The sequence below is a fragment of the Microtus pennsylvanicus genome, chromosome 8, assembly GCF_037038515.1.
Source record: "Microtus pennsylvanicus isolate mMicPen1 chromosome 8, mMicPen1.hap1, whole genome shotgun sequence".
NCBI classification, from domain to species: Eukaryota; Metazoa; Chordata; class Mammalia; order Rodentia; family Cricetidae; genus Microtus; species Microtus pennsylvanicus.
The window spans coordinates 62,515,251-62,534,641 of NC_134586.1; the positions used below are offsets into that span (position 1 = coordinate 62,515,251).

Below are 19,391 nucleotides of genomic sequence, written 5' to 3' on the forward strand. Positions count from 1 at the left end.
GCTACTGTTTGGTTGACTTTGGTATGGATAAAGTTGATATTTAAAAACTTTTGAAGATATTTATGCAGACCTTTTGAATCTTATCGTCAGAAATTGACTTACCAGGAGCTTTTCCCTTTTGCGGTAGTTCATTTCACTATCACAGTGTACTTTCCACATGAAATATAGTTTTTTGTTTGTTTTGTTACCATAATCCTTGTTCATATTCTTGTTTTTGTCTTTTCTTTATTGTTCATAGAATTAATCCTCTATCTGATAGAACTATTACATTCCCCCTTGTTTCTGCTGTTCGCCTTACATAGTTTGTGTTAATTGTTGCCGTATGATTCATTTGGAATGCAAAGTTTCTTCCTCTTATTCCCTCCTCCTTTTTTGTATACAGTTTCCAAGTCATTATTATGAAGTATTACCATGTTTAGATTATGCCTATAAGATCTTGTTTTGTTGAATTTTTATAGCTCCTTTTAATTTTTTCTGCTCTTTAGAATATTTTAAAAATGAATAGCAGTGATACCAGTTGTTGAATTTATTAAACTATGCTATGTTGGAGGAGGCCGCTTGTGATTTCCAGATCTCAGCCCCGAAATAATCACACAGAGACTATATTTATTTAATTCACTGCTTGGCCCATTAGCGCTAACTTCTTATTGGCTAACTCTTACATCTTAATCTAACCCATCTCCATTAATCTGTGCATCACCACGAGGTCATTGCCTACCAGCAAAGTTTCAGCACGTCTGTCTCCAGTGGCTCCATGGCTTCTCTCTGACTCCACCTCCTTTCTTCCAGCCTTTAGTTTAGTTTTCCCTGTCTACCTCTATTTTTTTGCCCTATCACAGGCCAAAAACAGTTTCTTTATTAACCAATGGTATTCACAACATACAGAAGGGAATCCCACATCATTGCTATACATTTTAACTGAGTTAAAATGGTCTCTAATATAGGTTATACAATGTTTTATAAAGATAGTCTCTCATATCATTGTTGTGCAAAAGTGGTTTACTCTTTAGATATTCTACTTGTTTATTTTGGAAGTTATTTTACTTCAATAGGATTATGCTGAAATTATCTGTAGTAGCATGTTTAACTTAGTATTAGGTTTGGCTCTAAAAGATAAAAACCCAAAATGTAACAGAGTTCAAAACAGACAAGAAAGCATTTCTTATAAAAATCCAGAGCTCAGAGCCGGGCGGTGGTGGCGCACGCCTTTAATCCCAGCAAGCTGAGCAGGGTAAATTACAAAATGTAAAATTGGAGGAAAAAGGAGAACCAGGAAGTGGAATGAAACTAAGTCCTATATTCAAGAAGATAAATAGATAAATAGATTCAAGAAGATAAATAGATAAATAGAAATGTAATAAGCCGGGCAGTTAATCCCAGCACTCGGGAGGCAGAGGCAGGTGGATCTCTGTGAGTTCAAGGCCAGCCTGGTCTACAAGAGCTAGTTCCAGGACAGGAACCAAAAGCTACGGAGAAACCCTGTCTCGAAAAATCAAAAAAAAAAAATCCAGAGCTCAGGGAACAATGCTCTTTCTTCCTCTATTGTTGACCTTTCTGGCCTTCATTCTCAAGTTGTACCATCAGCTGGCCTCCCCTCAGCAGGAAGAAAGGGAAAAGAGAAAAGCCTGTTCTTCCTTAGGGGAGCTTTTTAAATGTTACACTTCCCTTCCATCCTAGAGGTCAGCCTGAGTCATGAGCTCACATAACTGGTATTTCCAAGGAGTCTGAGCCTTTATTCTGGTAACAGGCTCAGCTATTATTTTTGTTTTTATCGAGATATATATTTTCTCCTCTCCCCTCCTCTTCTACCCTCTCCCATGGTCCCCATGCTCCCAATTTACTCAGGAGATCTTGTCTTTTTCTACTTCCCATGTAGATTACATCCATGTGTGTCTCTCTTAGGATCCTCTTTGTTCCCTAGGTTCTCTGGGATTGTGAGTTGTAGGCTGGTTTTCATATGATACTTGTCTTTCTGGGTTTGGGTTACTTCACTCAATACAATGTTTTCTAGGTCTATTCATTTGCTCACAATTCAAGTTGTCATTTTTTTCTGCTGTATGTACTCCATTGTGTATATGTACCACATTTTTCTTATTCATTCTTTGGTCAAGGAGCATTTAGGTTGTTTCCAAGTTCTGACTATTACAAATAATGCTGCTGTGAACATTGTTGAGCACATGACTTTGTGGTACAATTGTATGGTCAGCTCTTTTGGAGGAAAAAGAAAATATGTATTGGAGGACAGCTGGAATTTATGCTACAATTATGAACTAGAGACATATTTTAGAACATAAAGCACTTCTCTTTTTTACATACTGTTTTTCTTAGACTGTAGAATTGCATTCAGGGAAACACCCCAAAATTTTACTACTTTTTTGTTATTGCTAACTGAATGTTTCTGAAATCATTTTGATTTTGTTTATCTCCTGATACACTTTAGTTTTCATTGTCCTTGGGAATAAAACCTAAGCTCTTTCAGTGGTCTTCTAGAATGTAAGGACCAGCTCCAAAAAGCTTCCCTGCTCATTATAAACACTGTGACCTGTGGATATTTAGTGGCTTTCCTCATTCCAGTCTTTTTTATGCAGCTTCTTTGCTTTCAGTGACTTGATTACTACTTCAAAATGTTCTCCATCTTCAGAGACCCAAGTCAATTGTCTAGAGTTCTTCTATGGTATTGTTTGCTAGAATCACTTCTCTTTGTTTGCTTTCGTAATACTTCTTCATCTGCTTCTTTCTTATTCTTATGGATTTTTTTTTGTTTTTAAAACTTGAAAATTAGAAACCATATATCTTAATTGATTTAATTGATTTTAAGTGTATGAGTGTTTTGCCTGTGTGTATGTATGTACCTCTTGAATTCCTGGTGCCCATAGAGATTAGAAGAGTGTGTCAGATCCCCTTGGAGTTACATAGAGGTTATCTGAAGCCACCATGTGGTCTAGAAAGTGAAACATGTCCTCTGCAAAAGCAACAAGTACTTTTAACCGCTGAGCCATCTTTCCAGCGCCTTAGGGTGCTTCTGTAGCTCTCTATGTGAATGTTTATATATGTGTGCTTTTTGTTCCCGTTTACATTTTTCTAAACATTGTGGTATAGGTATTTGTGTTTTGCAATGCCACTAGCAATGACTTTCACATATTAGATGGCTAGAGGCTTTTTTTTTTTTTTTTTTTGGATTTTCGAGACAGGGTTTCTCTATAGCATTTTGGTTCCTGTCCTGGAACTAGCTCTTGTAGACCAGACTGGCCTCGAACTCACAGAGATTCGCCTGCCTCTGCCTCCCAAGTGCTGGGATTAAAGGCGTGCGCCACCACTGCCCGGCCTAGAGGCTTTTTGTTTCAACTTCTTTTATGTATTAATGTGTTTATTTTGTTCTCTTAGGTTCCAGTGTTACCATTGTACAAGACAGAAAAACTGAAAACCTCTCCAATTCTAAATCCATCATAGAGAAGGAGGAGATCCATGTTAAAAGGACCATCCCTCAGGAGCTCTGCCCAGAGAAAGAAGGATCCTTAGAGATAGGTATTTCAGGTAATGAAGGATATGTCAGTGTGTGCGCCTGGGGCTAGTATCTCTGTGTTTCTGGTCCATTCTGATGAAAATAAGATCTTTTCTGTTTTATTTATAAATATCATTTTAATATTGCTCTGTCTATATGGATATGTTATAGATTTGTAAAAATAAATGTTAATTCTAGGGAAATATATACAGAAGCAGCATATAAGTAAATATATTCAGCCTTCCATACCCAATTCCATCAACTATGTGCAGAAAAATCTTACTGATTTGAGAAAGATCTTGTCTTTGTTGACCATGCATTGACCTCTTTTTTATTACTCTGCACAGACAGCATGGGATAATGACTGCTGACTTAGCGTTTACCTTGTTTCTGGTGTTAAAGTGATCTAGTGATGATTTGCAGCGTAGAGCTGCTGATGCACATCCATATGCACAGGTCTATCCAGGCCTCTTCCTGTTTTATTTAAAGCACTTGGCATCTACAAATTTTGGCATCTGCGAGAGGTCCAGGAACCAATTCCACCAGATACTGAGGAATGACTACCTCTAAGTCTAATGATGTTAGAAGTACAGTATCATGTCTTAGTATTGAAACGTGGAAACCTGAAATTACTCTAGAATCCTGAGAAAGATAACATCAATTAATAATAGTAAAAAGCTAAATTAAATGAATTGTATTTGTCTTTGGCCCTGACAAAAGAGAGGAGCATGCAGAACATAAACCATTACTATTCTGCTGTCAGAGTTTACCTGTTAAAAGATAAGAGTTTCCATGTAAGAAAAAAAGAGCAAAAAAGAAAAAGAGCAATATACTGAAAAGAGTTCCCATTAGCTCCTCACATTTAGAATTTATAAAATAATTTTTCCCAAGGTTACAAGTATTGTGCAGTGGGGAAAAGATAACCTTTTAATCTGATAGTGTAGAAAAAATGGATAATGATATTAGAAGAATGAAGTTACATCATTGCTTTACATAAAAATCACATCAAAAAGGATTGGCCGCATAAACAGAAGACCTGAACGCCTAAAACTAGTAGAAGACGTAAGAGTAAGGCTTCAGGAAGCTGTATTTGGTAATCACTTCTCTGATAGGACAGCAAAAGCATATATGAACAAATGAAACTCTGTTAAAACAATTTAAAAACTTATTCACCTGGAAACAAGCAAGAACGTAAATAGACTATCAACAGAAGTGGGAAAATACTCCCAAATTATCTGTCTGTTGAGAGTTAAACCTAGAATGAATAAGGATCATGTGTACCTTGAAAACAAAAACAACCCAACTTAAAAATGGACAAAGAGTTAAACATATAGTTCTCCAAAGAAAATATTCTTGACCCAAGTGAATATGAAATGACATTCAACTAAGTTAAGAGAAGTTCAGTTCAAAACCACAAGGAACAGTTCATGCCCATCAGAATGGCTACAATTAATGGGATGCTACCAAAAAAAAAAAAAAACCAACTGTTGGGGAGAATACGGAAAAGTTGGAATTAATGCACCATCTGCAGGCATGTAAAACGGTGTAGTTGTTCTGGAAAACAATGTTGTTTCCCTCAAAAAATTAAAGAATTATCATATGTAGTAGTCTCACTTTGGGGCACATATTCAAAAGAATTCAGAGCAAGACCTCAAACTTCACAACATGTTTATCAGTATTATTATAACCAAGAGGGAGAAGTAATCCAACTGTCCATCATATAATGGATAAGGAAAAAGTGAATTATTGGTCAGTGAAGAGCTTTTATAGAGTAGTTGTCTTAATTTAGGTTTCTGTTGTTGTGAAGAGTCACCATGACTATGGCAACTTTTATAAAGGGAAACATTTAATTGAGACTGGCTTACAGTTCAGAGGTTTAGTCCATTCTGTCATGGTGGGAAACACGGAAGCTTGCAGACAGACATGGTGCAGGCAAGGAAAGTAGAGAGTTCTATCATCTTGATTCACAGACAGCAGAAGAAGATTGCCACACTGGGTATAGCTTGAGCATATGAAACCTCAAAGCCTCTACAGTGACACACTTCTTCCAACAAGTCTGACCTTCCTAATTGCGCCAATCCCAATGGGCAAAGGTAGTGGGAGGCTGCTTGTTGGTTCCCGGCTGCCCGGCTAGCTTAGACCCAAAATAATCACACAGAAACTCTATTAATTAAATCACTGCTTGGCCCATTAGCTCTAGCTTCTTATTCACTAACTCTTACATACTAATTTAACCCATTTCTATGAATCTGTGTATCGCCACGTGGCAGTAGAATACCAGCAAAGTTTTGGCATATCTGACTCTGGTGGTGGCTCCATGGCTTCTCCCTGACTTTGCCCTTCTTCCTCCCAGCATTCAGTTTAGTTTTCCTTGCCTACCTAAGTTCTGCCCTACAATAGGCCCAAAGCAGTTTCTTTATTCATTAATGGTAATCTCAGCATATAGAGGGAAATTCCACATGAGCCAAACATTCAAATACATAAATTTGTGAGGTGCCATATCTGTTCAAACCACCACTGTGATACATGCCTATAATCTAAAGCACTTAGGAAGTCAAAGCAGGAGGATTACAAATTATTGGCCACTATTGTCAACATAGTTAACTCAAGTTCATTATAGAATACATAACTAGATGTTGTCTCAAACAAAATAACAGAAAGTATGTTATATATTTAAAGATGGTTATTATGAAGCCTTCATGAGGAAATTATGTCATATAGATGAACCTTAGAAGGACATATCCTGAGCAAAATAGCCCAGTCACAAAGACACAAATATTTTTTGATTCTACTAATATGAAATATCTCAAGTAGACAAAAATCATAGAAACAGAATGTAGAAAGGTGATTGCTAAGTGCTAGGATTAGGAGGAGGATGGACAGAGAATAGTGTTGTTCAAATAGACATTGATGTGGTAATTTTCCCGTCTTAGCTTCCCAAGTACCTGGAATTATTTTTGTAATGACTCCTGGCTTATTTTTGTAATAATGTTCTTTGGACACAGTTTTCAATTTTGATAAATATGGGTATTCATTTATCATAACACTAGCTGTTAAAACTATTTCCTCATCCTGAAAACTTTTACCAAAAATCAACTAATTATAGATATATAATTTTATTTCAGGTCTGTCAATAGTATCTGTTGATCTATGTTTTGATCATGTGATAGTACTAATCTGTCTTGATTACTATTGAGTTATGGTAAGGTTTAACCTAGGCATTTATTGGGCCTTCAACTTTATTTTTCATAATTATGTTGTCTTTTTTAGGTTTCTTTAAATTACATACAAATTTTAGAATTATTTTTTCAGTTTCTACAAAAGAACAATCTGGGATTCTGATAGGGATTGCACTGGATCTATAGAACAATCTGAAGAGTGTTACTGCTTGTTGGTTTTTTCTCTACGAATGAGCTCTTTTCCATTTATTTAGATTTTTAATTTTATAGCAATACTTTGTAGTGTTCAGACTATGGGTTTTTCAATTCTTTTATTAGATTCTTTTCTGATGCTATTGTGACTTGAATTACATTTTTAAAGAATTTGTATATAGGAATTTAATAATTCTATAGTCATTTGTAAGCCTCCATATATTTATCGGTGCTAGATATGTTCCTCAGATTCGGATGATTAAAGATGGGCAAGGTCATTTATTAACAACTTGGGGAAGTAAAGCAAAGGGAGACAATACTTTAACACCCTATACAATGACTCTAATGCTGTCAATGTTGAATACAACAAAAAACACCTTGGCAGCCACTCCAGTACCAGAGACGATGAAAAAATATTAAATATTGACAGGAGTGAGATAGAGGAAGCTATCAAGAGAGAGAAATGTAGAAAGGCCCCCTGAATGGATGACATCACGGTGGAGGAGCTGGACGTAACTACAGTAGACTCAGGGGCCAAGGTGCTTCTCAGACTCTTCAGAGAGATAGGGGAACACCAAGTGATTCCCATGGAATGGAAGCACTCGGTCATAATTCCCATACACAAGGGCAAGCGGGACTGCTCAGATTACAGGAGCATTAGTCTGTTGTGCCATAATAGCAAGATCTTCTCCATTTTCTTTCAAAGGATCAAGGGCAGAACAGAGGAAATCCTAGCAGAGGCTTATTGTAGATTCTATGCTTCATGCTTGCAGTTTTAAACACATGTCTAACTTGAAACCTACATAATTTTATTAGTTCTAGTTTTTTTATGGATTTTTTTTTAGTAAAGGCTAGAATAGAATTTGGTTAACGACATTCAAAAGTTAAGGTGATTGTACATCTAACTGATATATATGATACATAGATATAAATCTGGGATTGAGAGAAATCATAGCTTGAAGTGTAAATCTAAGAGTAGATATTGATACTGAAATGATAGTAAAAGCCATGAGGAGAAGTGTGATCTTCTTGAATGGGAATTTTGGGTATGAACTTCATGCTATCTAGATAGAACTCGCTGTTTGAGGAGACCATTGGTCACGTCAGAGCTGTTATAATCCAGTGGTATGGCTAAACTCAGGAGTAATTAGAAGAGAGAATTGGTTTGAGAATGAGTTAGAGAACAGGAAAATACGTATTTGCTATCTTAGCCACTTGACTGTGAAGAGGAACAGGAATAAGCCAGCACAAGGCTTTTCTGAATGCTTCATAGTCCATCAATCAAGGATTGAATCAAGGGATGCAGTTTTAATGTGCATTCAGAGAAACACGTTCTAGCAAACTGTAAGATATGATTGCATTAAACAGTACCTATTTTGATGTGGAATGATGATTGTCCAAGCATAAGGCTTTTTTTTTTTTACAAGTTTTTTTACTCTACCCACTTAATGCTGATGGTAAAATTCCAGAGTTTTTAGCTAGAGATATCCATCTAGATCTTACTAACAAGGTGAAATTTTTTTTTTTAAAGAAAGAACACATACAAAAAGTAGCCTATAAAGAACTGGTCATGGATGTGTAAGGGAACTAATTATAGTTTGGAGAACTACAGGGCACACAACTTTGTTACATGACGGAAGAATCCCATCCAGATTTGTTTTATTGTTGTTTTGTTTTTGATATAAAGTAGCCTTGACTGGCCTAGAACTCACTGTCTGTACCAGGCTAGCCTTGAACTCACAGAGGTCCAGTGACTTCTGTACTCTCTAGTGCTCTTGGTTTTTGTTTTTGAGACCTTTGTCCCAAAACCATACAATTATTTCAGGCTAACCTGAACTGGTCGTATAACAGAGGATAACCTGGAACTCCTGATCCTGCTTTCTCTGTGTTTCGAGTACTGGGAGTATAAATGAAGTTTATAACATGCTGGGAATTGAACCCAGGACCTTGTGCATGCTAGGCAAGCACTCTTTCATCTGAGATCCAGCCCAGAATTCACATATTTTGACTTATGCCAGTCTGGTTGCTAAGCACATGTTCTATGTCTTAACATAGTATTTATAAAAGGAATACAAATATTTCTAAATTCTTTAGAAATCTTTTTTTTCCTCTTTGTTCTTTTCAGAGTCTGAATGCCGTTCTGCATTTGAAAACACCACACACTCTGTCTTCAGGTCAGCCAAATTTTATTTTCATCATCCTGTGCACCTGCCCCACGAGCAAGATTTCTGCCCCGAGTCTTTGGGAAGGAGTGTTTTCATGCAGCATTCTTGGAAGGATTTCTTTCACCATCATTCAAAGCACAGCTGCCTTCCTCCCCCTGGCACAAGTGCAGACAAGACCAAGATGGATTACACCAGAATTAAGAGCCTCAGCATCAATTTGAATTTGGGAGACAATGAGAAGACAAATACTGTCAAGAATCAGGCCAGAGACCCAAAAGGCAAAAGACAGACAAATGACCCAAAAAAGGATCAGAGGGTCACCCCAGAGCTAGCAGCACGGTGCACTGTGAGTTTGAATGAACTCTGGAATAAGTACCAGGAGCGACAGAAGCAGCAGAAACCGCCTGGTGTTTGTGAAAAGAAAGAACTGTCTTTGGTGGAACGACTTGATCGTTTGGCTAAACTGCTTCAGAATCCCATCACACACTCACTCCAGGCCTCAGAAAGTACCCAAGACGATAGCAGAGGGGGACGGGGTGTGACGGGTTGGACCGGGAGGAGGCGGCATCAACATAAAGGCAAGCTGCAGAGGAAGCAGTGCAAGAGCCTAGAGAAGGGTCACAGTGGGAAATCCAATCAGATTAAAATTGAGCAGTTTAAATTAGATAAATACATCCTGAGAAAACGACCGGATTTTAATTATGTCAGTAATACCTCCTCAGATTCTAGACCCACAGATGAAAGTGAGCTGCTCACAGATAGTCCCAACATTTTCTCCAGCACCACTTCTCCTATGGACTCAGATGTATGGACTCAGACTGACAGGGATGTGACTTTAAATGACAGGAGTAGCTCCATATCCACCATCGACACGGCCCGGCTGGTCCAAGCTTTTGGCCATGAAAAACTGTGTTTGTCACCCAGGCGAATTAAATTATACAGCAGTGTCACCAATCAGCAGAGGAGATTTCTGGAGAAGCGGTATAAGCACAGCAAGAAGGCACTGAGCACAGGCTGTCCCCAAATGACTTCTGAGTACTCCAGAAGGAGGCACATCCAGGTACACGGCTACAGATTCCAGCTGGGATGCAACTGCCTTTTCTGTGGACTTTTTAGTTAATCTCTTCACACAGGCGGAAAAAAGAAGCAAGCCACTTTGCCCTTTCCTCACTATCCGTTTCTGCTGGAAAAGAGTGAGAAAGTGTAGCACAGCGCTATTGTTTGTGTCATTCTTTCCCCCAACACACGCTTGCCAGTCACCTGTGCATGCGGAGCTTTGCACTAGGTAGATTTCGGAGCTTCAGGCATAGCATGGCCTCTCTTCGGCGGGGGTGGGCTGGGTGAGGGTGGGATCTGTTTTTCATTCTTTACTCCTGTCTTTTGAGAAGTGTTTGAATTGCCTTTAAACGCATACACACATATAATACAATATTGTTTTTAAGTAAATGAAATTTAAAATCATATAAAAATTGAAAACGGGGTCCACCACAACATGATTTAAAATAAATAAAAGGAGAACTAACAAATGAAAAGACAAGTTAAAGCTATGAGGGGATAAATACACCTGGTGAATGGATGTGTTGGCCAGAAATAAGCTACAAGTTTGGTGTTACATACTCTAGAAGATAAGTTGTAATCACTTAACATGCTATAAAAGCAAATCAGAATTTCAAAATCATTAGTTATTTATTCAGTTACGAAAGCCCAAGTGAAGTTTCCTTATCTCTCTTCATAAAGAAGACATTAGCAGGGTGATGTTAACACCCTCGTGGTAGCAGTCAGAGGTCACCTTACTTCAGAAAAGAGTTGATGAAGGCAGATCCTCCATCTGAGTTAAATTAGTGCCATGGATGTAGTGATGCGCACTTGCTCTCTCAGCACTCAGGATGCTTAGTGTAAACCTGTCTCAAAAAACAAAGATCCAGAGAAGAGTTCTCCAAGGAGAGATGCTCTGTCCAATTGAAATAGGGAAAGTAGAGTTTATTTTTATTTTACTCAAACTTTCAAATTTTCTATTTTTGTATATTTTATAATATATGGTTAGTAAGATAATTTATAAATAAATATCTATTTTGGCAATTTGTGCTCAAAAGTATTTTGTTGGTAGGAGTTCATGGACACTGCTGACCTATAGGGAAGGAGACAGGAGGTGCTTAGTTTACCAGACCCAGTATTTCTCATCATTGATCTTTGCGTAGATATGAAGTGACAGTGGTTACATACATTAATTAAAATTTTTTAAAAAGTCATAGAACTGAAAAAAACACTGGAAAGGGAAAAGGGCCCAGGTAGAAAGTTTATGTGTGACCACATAGCACAAAGCTTTTGCTTTTGATCTGGGCGTTGTACGTAACTGTGTTTGAAGTGCTCATGAAGCTGAGACAGGAAGATTCCTGTGACTTTGAGACCATCCTGAGATATTGAGCAAAACCCTGCCTCAAGAGTCCAGATGTTTTCCCCCACTTAAATAACAACATTTGGGGCTTATAATCATCCATGTCTTGCCCTTTTTTTTCATTAGCCCTTGGCAACCAATAATCTGTCTCTGGGGACTTGTCTTTTCTGGTCATTTCATATAAGTACAGCCATATTATATGTGATCTTGTCAGACTCTGCACCCCCCAGTTGGACAGGGACACCTTCCCTATGAGGCACATTCTCTACCACCAAGCTGCGGTTCCAGTCCCCAAATCTATGCTCATACATATACATATAGCTGTTGTGAATAGGGCTGATCCTGGGGTCCTTATATACAGTTCTTTGAGTAGAAATGCCAAATCATATGCCAGTTCTCTCTTACTAGAGAACTGCCCAGCTGGTGAGACCACAGTGCCTGTCCTTGTATGCGTCTACCAGCAGTGTTGTGAGGGCTACTGCCCCCTTCTTCCTCTGTGACGGCATGATTTTCCACTCCCCTGTACTGAACAAGGATTTCCATTTTAACACATCCTTGCCAGGATTTATTTTCTGTTTGTTTTTTTTTTAATTTTATCTACTAACTGTGCTATTGAGTAGGAAGTGGTTTCTTGCTATGGTTTTGATATACATTTTAACCATTTGTATATCTTCTTTGACCTTTTTTACAAAGTCCTTTAACCTTTAGAAATTTAGCTGCTTAACTTTTTGTACTGAAGTTGTTAAACTTTTCTATATCTTCAGTATTGTAACTCCTTCTATTAAATGTATAATGTGAAAATGTATTTGGCCGTTCTGCAGGCAGCCTCTCACATGGTCACGTTTTGATTGTATCTGTGACATACAGCAGCTTTGATAGTGCAGCATGTACTTTTGGTTACCTGTACTTTGGGGATCACATCTAAGCAATTGTTTCCAAATCTGATGTCATAAGGTTTTTGTTTTTTTAGTCTAGCTTTTATATTTAGAAACACTATTTTGAGTTAATTTTTATATATGACATTCAGAAAGGGTCTACCTTCATCCTTTGGTGTGTTGTGTCTAGTTCTGACAAGATCATTTGTTAGACTTTTCCCCTTTTGTTCCTTGGCACTGTCATCAGAAGTCATGAATATATGTGTATGTCCGTCCACATTTGGATTCTGTATTTTGTTTTATTGGTTTGTTTTTCCTTTTGCCAGTACCACTTTGAATTTAGTATATCTTCATTATAAGTTTTGATAGAACTGTCCCGTTGTTTTGACCCTCAGAGTCCCTTCAGAGCCCATACTTGCAAATATTTTATTCTTTTTGATGCTATTGTAAGTATAATTGTTTTAATTTCATTTTTGGATTATATGTTGGTATAGATACATAGCTACTTTTTACATGTTGATCTTCTACCTTAGCAGCGTTGCTGGATTGATATGTTAACTTTTCTTTCTTTCTTTCTTTCTTTCTTTTTTTTTTTTCTGGGACAGGGTAGCCCTGGCTGTCCTGGAACTCACTCGTAGACCAGGCTAGCCTTGAGCTCACAGAGATCTGCCTACCTCTGCCTCCTGAGTGCTGGGATTATTTGTTAACTCTTAATTTTCTTGTAGAGCATGTAGAATTTCCTTTCATCTGCAGATAGAGTGTCTCTCACCTTTGTAGTTTGGATGGTTTGAATTTTTCTGATTTACTAAGAACTTTTAGAGGGGGGTTCTGTGGTAAAAGCAGGTACCCATGTCATGTTCAGGAGGAATACTTTCAGTCCTTCACAGCTGAGAGCATGTTAACTGGGGGGTTTTCTCTTGTGACTTGTTATATTGAGGAAGTTCCCTTTTTATCATCTGGATTTTATTTTTATTAAAAAAAAGGTTTTGGTTTTAGTCAGATTTGGCATCAACTGAAATGATCCTCACCATCCCATTTCCTATTAATACGATATACATGAATTGATAATCGCATGTTGAACCAATGCTGCACTCCTGGTATAATTCCCATTTTGCTAGTTATGCAATCCTTTTCATGTGCCATAGGATTCAATTTGCTAGACTTTTGAAGATGTTTGCATCTATATTCATATGGCCTATAATTTTCTTGTGATGTTTTTGCTATCTTTGTTGTTAGGATAATACCAGCCTCTTGGACTGAGTTTGTCTCTTTGGTGTTTTGATGTTGAGTGTTAGGATTAATGCTGTGATTAATGTTGATTCTTTATGTGCTTCATAGAATTTGCCAGTGATTGCCATAGACATAGTTCATGTATTTTTCTTTGATTTCTATTTCTTGAGGCAGTTTTTGTATTTTGTGTTTTCTAATAGGCATTACTTATTTTTAAAAGATTTATTTATTTTATTTTATATGGCTGCGAACTCAAAGAAAACTGCCTGTCTGTTTCCTGGGATTATAGATTTGTGCCACTGCACCTGACTGTGTACTTGTTGTCTTAATCAGACAGAGTCAGAAGTTTTTTTTTCTTTTTGAGTCAGAAGTTTTAAACTGGAAATACAGTAATGCTGACAGTAATAATTACTTATGTCATTGACTTTAAAAATGTTTCTTTAGTCAAAGTCTGATTGCAAATTCTTAGATGGGTCTCTGATTTGAAAGCATTCCGCCCAACAGTCTTCCTATGTAGCTCTGGCTGCTCTGAATTTAGTATGTAGACCAGTTTAGTTGGCCTGAGCACTGTGCAGGTGCTGCGAATCAAACCCTGGTCATCTTCAAGGAACGAAAAGTGCCCTTCACCACTGAGCCGTCCCTCCAGCTCCCATCCCCACCCACAATTGTTTTTGTGTGATGTTAATAGGTGTGCAAAGAAAGTGGATTTCCAAGTCTCTTGTTAATTTTAATTTTCCACCTGAATGATAATGTGACCCTACAGTTTTGTCATGGTAAATCCTCTCAAAAGTGTGGCAAAAGAGAAACGTGAGAGAAGTACTGTGCAGTTTCTGTGCATTGGTATCTTCTCTTCCTCATCTTCATCATCATCTTTTCTCATATACATAGTTTTACTGTGTAACCCAAAGCTGATCTCAAGCTTGTAATTCTCCAACCTCAGTCTCTCAAATTGTAGTATTCCAGTATAACACTGTCATGCCTGACAGAGAAAAAATAACTTTAGTGCTAAGAATTAGTTGAATTAAATGTGTTCCCATTCATGCTGCCTTTAAAAAAATTTCCCTCTACCTATTCTTATTTCAGTCATGTGGCTGGCCTTTAAAAAATATATTTTGGGTTGCATGGGTACTTAAAAATACTTGTGTATTGCCAGGTGGTGGTGGCACACATGTTTAATCCCAGGACTCGGCAGACAGAGGCATACTGATCTCTGAGTTTGAGGCCAGCCTGATTTACAAAGCAAGTCCAAGACAGCTCGGGCCACACAGTGAAACCGTGTCTCAAGAAAAACACAAAAACCTTGTGTGTGTGTGTGTGTGTGTGTGTGTGTACATGCATTTTTGTATATAATGTGCACCACTGTTTTTTTTTCTTTGATGCTCATAAGTTGAGAATCTACTGGCATCTCATCACAGGTGTCTCTAACCCAGGTGTCTCATCACCGTATAATATTCCATGGAGTCTTCACATTGACATGTGCTCTGCTGGACACCCCCCAGCTGTCCGGCACACAAAACAAGCAGTTTGTCTCTCGGTGACAGTCTTTTGCAGCTATATTGGAAGTGGGATTCTTGGGTCAACTACACAAGTACTTAGTTTCATACAAGAGTACAAACTTTCTTTTTTAGTATTCCTGCCTGAATTGTATAAAAATTTCCATTGCTACTTTTCAGCTGGTAATGTCTAGTCTTCATATGGAAATAAGAAATATGGATTTCTATACCATGTAAAGATAATATTTTTTAAATTTATATTTTTTTTAAAAAAACTTCTCATTTTACATAGCAATCCCAGTTTCTACTCCTTTTCCTCCTCCCTCTCCCTTCATGTTTACCTCCTACCCCTCCTCCATCCACTCCTCAGAGAGGGCAAGTTCCCATGGGAAGTCATCAAAGTCCAGCATATTATTTTGAGGCAGGACCAAGACTCTTCCCACTATATCTAGGCTGAGCAAGGTATCCCCCCAAAGAGAATGGGTTCCAAAAAGCCAGTACAAGCAATAGGGATAAATGCTGTACTCACTGCCAGTGACCCCACAGTCTGCCCTAGCTGTACAACTGTCACCCACATCCAGAGGACCAAGTTTGGTTCTGTGCTGGCTGGTTCCCCTGCTGCCATGCCCAGTGAGCTTCTGTTAGCTCAGGTAAGCTGTTTGAGTGGGTATCCTATCACGGTCATGAACCCTTTGCTCATATTACTCCTTCCTCTCTTCAACTGGATTTTGGGAACTCAGCCCAGTGCTCTCTGTGGATCTCTGCATCTGCTTCCATCGGTTGCTGGATGAAGATTCTATGATGACCATTAAGGTAGTCATTAATCTAACTACAGGGCAAGGCCAGTTCGGGCATCCTCTCCACAATTGCTTAGACTCTTAGCTGGGGTCATCCTTAAGAATTCCTGCAGTTCTTAGAATTTCTCTAGTGCCAGGTTTCTTGCTAGTCCCATAATGGCTCCCTCACTCAGCATAGCTCTTTCCTTGCTCTCCCTCTGTCCTTCCCCCATCTCGATCATCCTGTTCCCTCAAGTTCTCCCTCCCATTCCATCTTCCCCTCTCCCCCATTCCCATGCTCCCAATATTCTCAGGAGATCTTGTCTATTTCCCCTTCCCAGGGGGAATCTATGTTTCTCTTAGGATTTTCTTTGTTACCTAACTTTTCTGGGGTTGTAGACTATAGATTGGTTATCCTTTGCTTTACTTCTAATATCCATTGATGAGTGAGTACGTATCGTGCTCATCATTCTGGGTCTGGGTTCCCTCACTGAGGATGGTTTTTTCTAGTTCCATCCATTTGCATGTAAATTTCAATATGTCATTTTTTCACCTCTGATTATTACTCCATTGTGTAAAAGTCCCACATTTTCTTTATCCATTCTTTGGTAAAGGGGCATCTAAGTTGCTTCCAGATTCTGGCTATTACAAATAATGCTGTTATGAACATAGTTGAGCAGATGTTCTTATAGTATGACTGAGCGTTCTTTGGGTATATGCCCAAGAGTTTGGTATTGCTGGGGTAGATTGATTTCCAATTTTTTGAGAATCCGACATACTGATTTCCAAAGTGGCTATACATGTTTGCACTCCCACCAGCAAAAGCTGTCATTGGTGTTTTTGATCTTAGCCATTCTAACTGGTGTAAGATGGAATCTCAAAGCCATTTTGATTTGCATTTCCCTGATGGCTAAGGATATTGCACATTTGCTTATGTCTTTTCGGCCATTTGAGATTCTTCTGTTGAGAATTCTGTTTAGATCTGTACCCTATTTTAAAAATCGGGTTATTAGGTATTTTGATGTCTAGTTTCTTGAGTTCTGTAAATACTTTGGAGATCAATCCTCTGTCTGATGTGGGCTTGTTGAAGATCTTTTTCCATTTAGTACCCTGCCGTTTTGACTTATTGACTGTGTTCTTTGCTTTACAGAAGCTTCTCAGTTTCAGAAGGTCCCATTTATTTATTGTTGCTCTCAGTGTCTGTGCTACTGGTGTTATATTTACAAAGTGGTCTCCTGTGCTCATACGTGAAGGCTGCTTCCCACTTTCTCTTCTGTGAGGTTCAGTGTGACTGGATTTATATTGAGGTCTTTGATCTGTTTGTACCTGAGTTTTGTGCATGGGGATAGATATGGTTCTATTTTCATTCTTCTACATGCTGACATCCAGTTATGCCAGCACTATTTGTTGAAGATGCTTTCTTTTTTCCATTGTATAATTTTAGTTTTTTGTCAAAAATCAGGTGTTCATAGGTGTGTGGATTAATATCTGGATCTTTGATTCAGTTCCATTGGTACGCCCGTCTTTTCATGCCAGTACCAAGCTGTTTTCATTACTGTAGCTCTATAATAGAGATTGATGTCAAGCTATAATGGAACTTGTGATACCTCCAGAAGTTTCTTTATTGTACAGGATTGTTTTGGCTATCCTGGTTTGTTTGTTTTTCCATATGAAGTTGATCGTTGTTCTTTTGAGGTCTGTGAAGAATTGTGTTGGGATTTTTTTTTACTTTTTTTTTTATTGAGAAAAGGAAAAAAGTATCCGCCTCCTCCCAGCCTCCCATTTCCCTCCCCCTCCTCCCACCCTTCTCCCCCTTCCCCAAACTCCTCTCCCCCTCCCTCTCCATAGAGAAGTCAGGGTTCTCTGCCCTGTGGAAAGTCCAAGGTCCCCCCCCCCTCCGTCCATGTCTAGGAAGGTGAACAACCAAACTGGCTAGGCTCCCACAAAGCCAGAACATGAAGTAGGATCAAAACCCCGTGCCATTGTCCTTGGCTTCTCAGCAGCCCTCATTGTTCGCCATGTTCAGAGAGTGCAGTTTTATCCCATGCTTTTTCAGTCACAGTCCAGCTGGCCTTGGTGAGCTCCCACTAGATCAGCCCCCTTGTCTCAGTGGGTGGGTACACCCCTCGTGGTCCCGACTTCCTTGCTCATCTTCTCCCTCCTTCCGCTCCTCATTGGGACCTTGAGAGCTCAGGCCAGTGCTCCTTGTGTTGGGATTTTGATGGAGATTGCATTAAATCTGTAGATTGCTTTTGGTAGGATTGCCATTTTTATTTTGCTGATCCTACCTATTCAATAGCATGGGAGCTTTTTTCCTACTATGGCTGAAAACTAAAAAGCATGTGGTCAGCTTTTTATCAACACTATTTAAGTGTTTCTTGGCAGGACCTCTTAAAAGAGCTATAAGACTTTACAGCTAAAGCTGAGTCAGGAAGCCTCTCTTGCTTGCCTCTAGCAAGCAGAGCAAACCCAAGAAATTACTGATACCAAGAAATCATGTGTAATGTTGTTATTTTGTTCTAGAATTACTTCCCAAGCTGTCTCAGGCTTTATGTGGATGTAGTTGTCCACATGGGCACCATTCTATAACAGAGCTACCACAGCAGAATAGATATGGAGAAAGTGGATAGCCTTGTCTTGTGCCTGATTTTAGTGGAATTACTTTGTTTCTCTCCATTTAATATAATGTTGGCTGTCAGCTTGCTGTATTTTGTTTTTATTATGTTTCAATACATTCCTTGTAACCCTGATCTCTCCAAGATCTTTATCATGAAGGGATGTTGGATTTTGTCAAATACTTGTTCAGCATCTAGTGAGATGATCGTATGCTTTTTTCTTTCAGTTTACTTATTTGGTAAAGTACATTGATAGGTTTTTATATATTGAACCATCCCTGCATCTCTGGGGTGAAGCCGACTTGATCATGGTGGATGTTTTTTTTTTTTTGATGTGTTCTTGGATTCAGTTTGCCAGTATTTTATTGAGTATTTTTCATGAATATTCATGAGGGAGATTGATCTGTAATTCTCTCTCTTGGTTGAGTCTTTGTGTGATTTCGGTATCAGGGTAACTGTAGCTTCATAAAAAAAGTTTGGTATTGTTTCTTCTGTTTCTATTGTGTGGAACAATTTGAGGAGTATAGGTATTAGCTCTTCTTTGAAATTCTGGTAGAGTTTATGCTAAAACTATCAAGCCCTGGGCTTTTTCTTGTTTGGGAGACTTTTGATGACTGCTTCTATTTCCTTATAGGTTATAGGTCTATTTAAATTGTTCATTTATTTAAACTGTTCATTGTGGTATGTGGTACCTATCCAAAAATTTGTCCATTTCTTTTACATTTTCCAATTTTTTGGAGTACAGGCTTTCAAAGTATGACCTAATGAATCTCTGAGTTTCCTCAGTGTCTGTTGTCCCCTTTTCATTTCTGTTTTTGTTAATTTGGATATTCTCTCTTTGCCTTTTGATTAGTTTGGATAAGGTTTGTCTATCTTGTTGATTTTTCTCACAGAACCAGCTCTTTGTTTTATTGATTGTTTGAATTGTTTTGTTTCTATTTTATTGATTTCAGCCTTCAATTTGATTTT

The 19,391-nt window shown here is 38.3% G+C and overlaps 1 protein-coding gene across 4 annotated transcripts in view; it reads left to right on the forward strand.

The window, feature by feature from the left end:
• The window catches only part of Alms1 (ALMS1 centrosome and basal body associated protein), a 127,689-nt gene that overhangs the window by 90,706 nt on the left and 17,592 nt on the right, over positions 1-19,391 (forward strand). For all 4 annotated transcript variants that reach the window (XM_075983694.1, XM_075983696.1, XM_075983697.1 and 1 more), the window contains 2 exons: positions 3,385-3,534; positions 8,999-10,098. In XM_075983694.1, coding sequence (XP_075839809.1) covers positions 3,385-3,534; positions 8,999-10,098 — 1,250 coding nt within the window. The remainder of the gene's footprint in view (positions 1-3,384; positions 3,535-8,998; positions 10,099-19,391) is intronic.